Source organism: Polyodon spathula, chromosome 13 (genome assembly GCF_017654505.1).
Source record: "Polyodon spathula isolate WHYD16114869_AA chromosome 13, ASM1765450v1, whole genome shotgun sequence".
NCBI classification, from domain to species: domain Eukaryota; kingdom Metazoa; phylum Chordata; class Actinopteri; order Acipenseriformes; family Polyodontidae; genus Polyodon; species Polyodon spathula.
Genome location: NC_054546.1, coordinates 31,861,305 through 31,871,866, shown reverse-complemented (window position 1 = coordinate 31,871,866; position 10,562 = coordinate 31,861,305). Strand labels below are relative to the sequence as shown.

The 10,562-nt window shown below is 38.3% G+C and overlaps 1 protein-coding gene across 1 annotated transcript in view; it reads left to right on the top strand.

Annotated features, from left to right (window-relative positions):
• Positions 1-370: 370 nt before the first annotated feature.
• Positions 371-10,562, top strand: part of LOC121325485 (junctophilin-3-like) — a 46,666-nt gene continuing 36,474 nt past the window's right edge. Inside the window, exon 1 of the mRNA XM_041267999.1 lies at positions 371-800. Coding sequence (XP_041123933.1) covers positions 419-800 — 382 coding nt within the window. The 5' untranslated portion in view covers positions 371-418. The remainder of the gene's footprint in view (positions 801-10,562) is intronic.

The following is a 10,562-nucleotide window of genomic DNA, read 5'->3' as shown; positions in this document are numbered from 1 at the left end:
GACTCTCTCTCTCTCTGCTTCTTTTTTTTCTCTCCTTTTTGTTAGCAATATGCTATATGGACATCACAGCTCATCTAACAGTAAGCAGATGGATTTTTAATGGATTCTGATCCATCTTTAAAAGCGTTTGGAATTTTGCTGATCTACCACCTCGACCGCTGCCGGAACTTTCCCGGAACACAAAACAATCAAACCATCCCACTGGGGGTGGGGGGGGGGTGGGGGGGGGGGGGGGGTTGTATAGCAACTGCAAGGAAGGCGCATGGCTTGTCTGATGCATTTCAACAAAAACTGCTATCAAAGAAGACCGAAGAAGGGATAATAATGCCAGCCTGGATTCCTCCCCCCATTGTCTAGTTTTTTTTTTTTTTTTTTTTTTTTTTTTTTTTGGGGGGGATTTGCAAAACCTATTTCATGCATGTCCTGTGGGGGCAGGTTCAATTTTGATGATGGGGGGTCATACTGCGGAGGTTGGGAGGATGGCAAGGCTCACGGCCACGGGATCTGCACTGGCCCCAAGGGACAGGGCGAGTATTCAGGGTCCTGGAGTCATGGCTTTGAGGTGGTGGGAGTCTACACATGGCCGAGTGGCAACACTTTCCAAGGGACTTGGGCACAGGGCAAGAGGCATGGCATCGGGGTGGAGAGCAAAGGGAAGTGGGTATATAAAGGCGAATGGACTCATGGATTTAAGGGACGCTATGGGGTACGTGAAAGCACGGGCAATGGGGCCAAATACGAAGGCACCTGGAACAACGGGCTACAAGACGGCTACGGGACTGAGACCTACTCTGACGGAGGTAAGCCTGGTTCTTGTTACTTAATAAAATCCTGAATTAACTGGCCTAGATGTGAGGCTGCTTTCAATACACTGGTTCATGTGTGTCTTATTCACTTGCATGGAATATATATATATATGTGCTCAACATCAACAACAAAAAGATACATATTCAATGAATAATAAATTACACTATAACTGTTCATGAGCAATAATAATAATAAAAACAAAAAAACATTGGCTGTCCAAATGATCTATTTTTCAGTTGTTATTATTAAAACCGGTTCATTCCTGACAAGATCTCAACAGTACAATCCAAATAAACCTTATTATCCTGTGCCATGCTTTCCTAACTACTTCTATAAGTGGAGTGCTATGAAAGTAATAGCATATGAGCAATGTTACATGACTAGACTTCTTGATATTTAATTAACAACCCCTATTGCAACGATCTAGAGGCCCCTTTAGGTCACATACATAAATATCTATAAGTAAGCTGTAGGTATTACTGAGAAAATAAAAGCCCCCACCCCAGCTGTCTTGGATTGCTCCTTGACAGCATTTTAATCAGACTTGTTTCCCTGGGTTTTTTGTGTTTTTGTCCTGTGGGAAGAGACCCTGCTTCTGTGTGAGCCTCTCCCCTGTGTTGCAAGCTAGCCCTTGTGTGTCTTGTGGCCTATGCTGTGGTCATCAGGGAGAGGGGAGAAGGAGGCCAAAAGACTGCCTACTTTCCCGTTAATTACATGCTAAGGCCTGACATGGCAGACATGCACTCGAACTTCTCCAGGCACAGACTGGCTCTAGCCGTTTAAATGGTCTAGCAGCTTTGATATTGTCAACAAAAACAGTGCCTGCTAAATCATGGTGCTTTTAGGATTGGGGCCCTAAGAGTAAGCATAAATACAATGTATTTATACCCCAGGTTATGTCATATTGATGCGTTGCCTGTCATAGGGTTATGTCTAAAACACTGTTTGGCGCATCTTAAAAAGGACAACCTGGTTTGCTAATTCCCAGACCTACTTTCCACTAGAAAATAAAAGAAACAGCAAAGAAGTTGTATAAACATATATATATATATATATATATATATATATATATATATATATATATATATATATAGAGAGAGAGAGAGAGAGAGAGAGAGAGAGAGAGAGAGAGAGAGAGAGAGAGAGAGACTAATAAAACACATGATTGTTAAGATAACACCCTAATCCATGTAGTAGCACTCTTAATATTGCATATTGCTTACCGAACCATGCAGTATCCATAGATACAAGAGAGATTAAACAGAATAATTACTTCGTAGGATTCTCAAATTACTGTGGTTGCTCATGGAAATGTACTTTTTCATTTTATCACCACTATTGGTAATAACATGAAATGGATCAAAAGTCTAAACATGATCTATACAACGGGTCTCGACCTACTCCATTCTCATTGCATTTCAATCAACGTGACCACAAAACTACACGCATGCATAGCATTCAGTAAAATGAAAGGAGAGCAAAAAGCCATAGCAAAACTAATACCAAATAGCTTATTTGCAATTAACAAAACAGCACCGCGATATCAGAAGATTTTCCCACTTAAGAGCTCACATTGTCTGAGATCCTCTCCTCCCCCACCCTCTCATCTTTTCCCTTTTTTCCCTTTTTCTACCAACCTTTTTTCTTTTTTTCAAAACTGCAGAACCCTCTAGCAGTAAAGGTTGTTAATTTTTCTTTATGTGCTTTTTGCCACTCCTGCCTATGTGACTAACTGTCTAGCCACACAAAGACAAGAAATGTGATTCTGTCAATACACATATGGTTCTGTACTGTATGTACAGTACACTGCGTTTGTGTGTGGAAGGAAAGCTGTCATTGTGCAAACAACACAGTGCCAGAAGAAAGGATAGCCTGGAGGAATTATTCAGCAGCTCCTCATACCTTTCACCCCTGGAGGCCTGGCTTCAAATCCAGTCTACTATTGATCCATATCACTAAATGAACACCACCCCACAATTTGGTGGTGACACAAAGATAGAGGCAGGGGGTGTTCAGGTTAAGAGCAAGGTGCATTTGTCCAGTTCCATTGTCCCTCATCAGCATCAGAAATTCACAGGCACTGTTTTAAAAGAGAAAGAGAATCTGAAGATTAAAGCAGGCATCTCAATTCCAGTGTTGCGCTGCAGCACTAGCCTGGTCTCAAGCCAACTGCACCAGTTTCCAGCACAGCAGATTCACAGAACCATAAGGAGAGCTCCACAAAGCCTTTCTGTAAAATACCCTGCATTTTTATAACATTGAAAGCAATTGTCAGCCTAGCTGAATAGCATGAATAGCCTAACTAGGCCCTAATACAGCAATAACCACAACCCAGCCAGGTTAATATAAACCAGATTTAAAGTAACACGATTAAATGTACAACAATAACCCATGTTGGAAATATCAGCTATATTAATACTCTATTTCCTATATTTCCTGTAAATTGGTACCAGTAAAGCACATTTTTAATCACTTCTTGAAATGTTTACTTAGCTCATATAGTATATACGTTACACTGCTTGTACACTTTATTAGGGCCTGCACCTAATATCGAGTTGGGCCCCTATTCACATTGCTTGACATGTGGCATTGACTCCACAAGGTGCCTGGAAGAATGGAATCCTTTCAGTCAATAATGTTTCATGTAATTGGTGCAGAGAGGTAGGACTGTGATGGTCACGGAAGATGCCTTAACACTCTGTCATACTCCTTAAACTATGAGTACATAATTGTGGCACAGTGGACATGTGCAATATCATCTTGAAAGTAGCCACCTCTACCAGAATATAATTGCAGCATTGCTGGGGAACTTGATTTGTGGTAAATGGCACCTTCAAAATCTGCTTTTATAGTTCAGGAAGTGAATACTATTTCCAAGGAACATTGATCTTTTCAGCAACATTTTTTATCTCCTCAACACTGCATACCAGTATGAAGATCTAGGAAAGATAAGCCATCTTACAATTCAGACCCCTCTAGTAGTACAAGAAAGATAACTCCACTCAAAACTGCAGAACTCTCTAGCAGTAAAGGAAAGATAACGCCACTCAAAACTGCAGAACCCTCTAGCAGTAAAGGAAAGATAACGCCACTCAAATCGGCAGACCGCCCTAGTAGTATAGGAAAGATAACTCCACACAAACCAGCAGTCAAATCTAAATACTAATATGTTATTTATGCAAAGGCAAAGGCACTGAAACAATATAATTAGCTATCCTTGGGTAACTCTTTCTATTAAGATGCTTACTCTAAAAATTATTTCTCACTAACGGTGTCTCTATCCTTATAGTGGTTTATAAAAAACACCAAAAATCAAACCAATGAACAACTGTAGTAAAGACAACTGATATTTGTAGCCATGGTTATGCAGCATTATCTTTTAATAGATGTGCACAGTTCTCATAGTGATTTTGTTACCTGGTTATTTTTAAAAGCCACTGTAAGAATAGCAGTAGCATAATTCAACTGTAATACTAGCTAAATAATGTGACCATTAAGAGCTAAAACCGGGATGGTGAATTAAATGAATGGCAATCACAAGGTTTCACTATAAATTCATCGCGCAATAGTTGGGTAATGTGGATAAAGTATTGGAAGCACGGTAATATATTAGAAATGATCTTACCACAGTAGAATAGGAATATAGATTCACAGCAGCTAGCTTTGTGCAGTGGCAAGCCGACACCATTAACTCATTACATTGTCAGCTTGCAGAGCCTTGTATAGCCTTTACAGCTATAGGAATTCCAATTCAGTGATACATAACTAAGGTCTGGTTTGCATGTTAATGGAACTATGGAAGCCTGGGCTCCAATCAGGTCTGTAGTTAAAGTGATTTGATTGCCTCAGCTTATCTTTATCCACAAAACCACCAAGCAGTTTGGCACAATTCAGCAGTTTTATTTTTTTGTCTCTGGTCCAGGACTGAAAACTGTGTTTTAAGTGTGGAGGTGTAGAGGTCAATATTTTTATATATTTTTGTTTGTAGCCACACATGAGCGCTACATTCAGTAAAAAAGAAAAACATCTTTACATCACCTAATAAAGACTGGCTTTCTGTAGTCTATTTCATTTATATATGTTTTTACTGCATTTCTTTATGGTCCAGTCAGTTTAAAAAGAACCTTGTTTACTGCTTTCTTACACAGTCAGTATCTGGAATTTTTTCCCTGTACAAAAAAATAATTACCTGCACTGCAAGTGCTGACTTTGTGAAAAGGAACATGCTTAATAATTCATGGGAGAACATACTTTTTGGCTTCAGTGCAAATGCACCACGGTCATAGGCTTTGCTTAATATCCTTTTAAAACTATAGGCATGTATTTTTAAATGACAGTTGGAATTAGTTAATCAAATGGTTCACCCAACAGACTACTCAATCAGTCACACATACCCAAGTTAACTTGAGTATGTGAGTCTTAAAAATCCATATGTTTATTACAATAAGTGTAGTTTGTACTTGCTGATCCTACTGTGGAATAAAATAACAGTGTTAAAATATCTCAAATATCTTGAATATGTTTAATAAATCTCATCCTCATTCATAGATTCTTTTTAAAATGGAACTATTTCTTTTTATTAACTCCAAAAATAGACATGTTCAAATGTACAATACAATGAAGCAAGCAGATAATCGCACAAAGCAGAGTTTTTTTTTTTTTTTTTTTTGCAAACCTTTATTGTTTGCTATTGGGAAATAAACAAAAAGGTTGAAATCTTCAGGCAGTCAGTACTTTGATCAACTCCCCTTGTAGCATTTCTGCACAAGCTGCTCTTGCAGGCTACCCTGCTACTGGAATTCCTGCTGCCTTTATTTCTCCACGTGCCTCTGCAAATGGAACTCAGATAACTGGTCAGCCCATCAAAGACCCTATCCAGCCAGATTCTCCCCACCAATATATTTACCAATCTATTACATTCACCTCATCCTGTCACAAGTACATGTATATTACGTTGATACTAGAACATTTCAGTTGTGTATAGTGTGATTGGGTTACAAGTGAATGTTAGGATTGTACTTCAAGTAGTGCCCCACACATTTTCATTAACAGTTTTTTAAATACATGTAAGGTTACTTTTTAAGTCGGAATTGAATGTTGCATTCTCGTAAAAATATACAGAAAAGTTTACAAAAGCCTACAGTACGGTAGCGATTTATATTTTTGTTTTAAACTAAACATTATTGTAGCTTATTAGCTTCAGGGAATTTGGGAACTTTGATGTCAATTAATCTAAACATTAACTAATCTAAACAATGAAACCATTAAAAAGAGTTGAGATCATTAAATCAAAGCACTTCCGCTACCATGGAATGAAAATCATCTCTATATATCTTAGAAAATCTTGAAGTGAGAACAAGTCTCTTTAGGGTATTTCTGTCTGTAAAACTATGAGAAAAAAAACACTGGGAAGGCCTTATTTTAGTTGGGGGAAATTAAGGAGGCTAACCTCTTTAAATAATAGCTTTCTGAACAATAAAACAACATCATATGTAATATATTTTGGTCAAAACAGAATGCTGAAACTGTGTGTCGCCATGTGCTGCTAACCCGTTGCTAAGCAGTACACTGATGGCAGGACACCAGTGACATGACAACACTACAAATTGAAATGGGTTTCACAGCCAGTTACAAACACCCACAGATTATAAATGGGTAGTGATAATTCTGAGCTGGCAAAATCCCTGAAGGCCAATTTCAGCACCATGGATAGCTCCTGTAGATCACTCACTCTGTAGTATCCCAGGGAGCCCTATTGTAACACTTTGTCTTTGCCACAGCACACCTTAATAAGACTCAGAGTAAACACCGGTATTACCAGCTAGATCTATACTGTAGTTTCATTTTACTTTAAGTAATTTGTTGCCAAACATGCTTATCCATGTTTGGGTTCCAGGTAAACAGAGTACTTACATATATCCTTTCCATCAAGCTGTCTAAATATCTCAAAGTAGGGGAGCGATTTGTAAGACTGATGTGGCACAGTAGTCTGCTATACAGCAAAGCCTTCCTTTAAAGTAATTGTAGCTAACAAATTAGTTCCATAACCCCCAAAGCACTGCCATTCATTATGTACGATTTCTGGTACCTCTCTAGGTTAAATACATCTCTATTTAGACTGTCCTGTACTTCCTGGGTCATTTTAGCTGGAGGGTGAAATTATCCCCACCCCTTTACTGGTTTGTTTCTTGTCAATAACCAGTCAGCTGCTTCCCCCTTTGGACTAGCATGCTTTGAGCCAGTAATATGCTTTGAGCCATTTTATACTGCTGAGGTGAAATAACCCAGGAAGTGCAATTACAAACAGCTAACCTGAGAATAAGTCATACAAACTCCTTTAACCTAAAGTAGTACCAGATATCAACATTTTATCGCAGTTTACTTAAAATGTACTAATATTATAGTTGAATTCTTTGTTAGACAAATATCCCCTTTACTTGGGCTTCAGGAACCAGCCATTACACAATAACATTAATACCACAAGCACAAAGGCCTGGTCTCAGTGATTGGTGTTGTATAGTTCCAGGCCTTGTTTTCATTGTGACTCACCAAGAAACCACTGGAGTAGAACAGCTATCTGGTTCAATATGAAAACAAGCGCAAAAACAGAATTACAAGCCTGCTATTGACACTGTACTGTACTTGCAGCATGACACACGTTTAGAAAAAGCTTGCCTTTTTTATTTTGTTGTGTTTTTCTTTCAGTTGCTTGTTTGGTTTTTGTAAAAATGATTGCCAAGATATACAGCAGTTTTATCAGAGTTGCAAAAATTCAGGTATGCTTTTTTACATTAAGCAAAGACAACAAGAATGTGAGCTTGACTCACTTGGTATTTAACCATTGTTTTATTGAATACTGGAGGTAATATGTTGGAGCCTTACAGAGCTAGGCTTCTTAATGCAGGTTAATTGCTGTGTGCTTGTACATTCATAGATGCGTAACATGATTTTCTGGTAACATGATTCTTACGTGCATTGACATTATTTGCAAACCAACTGCTGCCTGATTTCGCACTTACCTCAGCACCACCGCAGAAGACATGGGAACGTTCTCAACATTACAAATTATGTCAATAACTTTACTAATAAAAACACGTCTCTCATTGAGTTAATGTGCACGTTGCTGTTCTTGTGTTATATATTCTCATATATCCTATCAACTATATATAACATTTGTTTTGCCACTGTGATATACACTTTCTGGCCACAGTAATAGGACCTGTCTAGCCAATAGGATTTGTCATTTCTCTGGTGTGGGGTAGTTTACCCAGCAATACAGCACTCATGGCAATGCCTACTGTTAAAGCTATAATAACTGAATGACTTAACCTGATACCTTCCAGCACATTGTAGAGTCTATGCCATGTCAAATCAAGGCTGTGATCAGGGCAAACAGAGGCCTAATGTTAGGTAAAGGTCCTTATGAAGTGGCCAGGCAGTGCGTTTGATTGATAATTTGCTTATTTAGACCTTTTTTCTCAGCTCCTAAAAACTTGCAGATTTCAAGTTACTTATAACATTTTATAGTTAACTTGAAATGTTCAACTGTTTAAGAGCTGAAAACAAATAAAAAGGTGAAATTAAGCAAATTATTAGTTTAACTGAGGGTTTAGTTAAGTAACTGAGAGCTCAGTTGGACCAGGTTTGGGCAGCTCTGCTATAAAGTGTTATGAGGTAATAATGGACTTCCCTAGTCAAGTGCTCTATCGGTAAGCCATGATTTCAGAACAGGTGTCATTAATTCATGTCATCTCTCAGCTGTGCTTTATTTGCCATTCCATTATTGTGTAATAACAGAAGGTCTGTATATTTTTTATATTACATTTTTTTTATTGCAAATATATTTAAGAATATCAGGGGCTCTGTAGACAAGCTCCCAGCTCCTCAAGCTAGCTGACCGGTGGAGGAATGGTCCCAACACCACCCCCTCCACGTACCTCGATCTATCCTTTACCACCCACCCCGAGTATGTGGGAGACAGTGTGTGAGAAAAACAACAGTACAGAGAATAAAACCTTTCCTTCATTGCCAGCGATGTTGCTACTGCAAAAAATAAATAAATAAATAAATAAATAAATAAATTTAAACGAATCATCCCATAAGTCTCTGTCAATGCTTTTTCCATGAACAGAAATATGAATAACGGCGCGCGAAATGTAATATCATTCAGTTTTCAAACCGTGACGTCAACTGAGTGATGAAAATAGGTCAATACCAGGAATTGAATCTTATTTTTCTAGGTTTAGTATGAATTAGGTACCTTCATGTTGTTCAGTTAATAAATGGCAATCACAACACTGTATCATTAGTCCTGCTTTTCTAAATGAAAATCTGTTATTGAGAAATCTCCAGTAGGTCTCCTAATAAGAGAGTGAAGGCTGAGGGTTGCTGCCAAGAGGACTGTCCTTCATTTGATGTTGTGAATCCAAGACCTCTTATATTAAATAAACAAATAGCAATAGATGGAAAAATCCCAGGCAACAGTAGAGTGTTTCTGTCGGTATCCCAGGGGGAAGTGGGGCTTAGAGGCCATTTCTTAAATGGCTTGTAGCCAACATTTTCCTAATAATGAATTTCCTACTGTTTAATATCCTGTTATTAAGGCTGTATATTTTTTTCACTGCACAAAATGTTTTATTTCACAGCATTACACTGTCTAAAAATATGTAGTTAAAGATATTTCACAATTAAAAATGGCATTATCACATTCAAATGTAATCATTATCTCACGTTAGGCCTATAGATTATACAACAAATGTTCCTAAATATTTAAATGCTTACCTGAAAAACAGTAAAAGCTAAATTGTAGAATATTTTGTTTTTTATGTCCCCCTCTTAAAGACATTCTAATTTCACCACGAGTGAATTTTCCAAAAATATAAAAACATAAATAAATACATCAAAATAACAACAGACATGTGAGATGTCCCCTTCTCCTTGTCCCACTCCAGACCCGCTTCAGTACTGACATACTTCCAGTATAACACACGTGCATCTCAAAGAACCATCCACAGTACTGGCGGGAGAAGGAAGGGAGGAACGTATGTAATGATTAGGTCATGAGTGTAAGGTGGGGGGAGTGCATGATCTTACCATCTCACTGCAGTTCAATTCCTTAGTTTTTTTTTCCATTGACAGGATGTTCCTAAGGAACTAATGCCTTCAAATACATTTTTGTACCTTTCAATAGCTTTATATATTTGCTCCCCCTTTGCTCCCCCTTTATTAACTTGCTGACTTTTTTTTTAACCGAAATTAAGAATAATTTGACAATGTCGGTTCTGGCTCATCAGACTGCGAGAGACGTGCTGTAGGTCAATTTACTTTCAGTCAATCCATCAGAGTGAAGTTGAAGTAATTCGTACCAGGAAGCAGCAGCAACTTTTCATCTATATTGTTTAAATAGCTGCATTTTTCAAATTGAAGTATAAAACACAAGTAAGAATTTTTTAAACGTTGTTTCAGAAGGTCTGGTGTGGTATTTTACTACTTCTGACACATCGAGAAATATGGCTAAATGACAGAGTGGAGTACAAACGTCTACAGTCACTCACTAGGCTCCAACTAGGCTTTCATCTGAAGTGGCGATGAGGCAGTAGTAGGCAGAATCCTCCATCCCAGGCTGGTAAAGACAAAAGATGTCAGATTCCTCAGTGCTGACCTGGTCTGAGTCACACGACAGGCCCAGACACTGCCAAGGTGTGGAATGGGGGAGGCTTTGCAGAAAATGAAAAACAGATAAGCCTATTTGACCT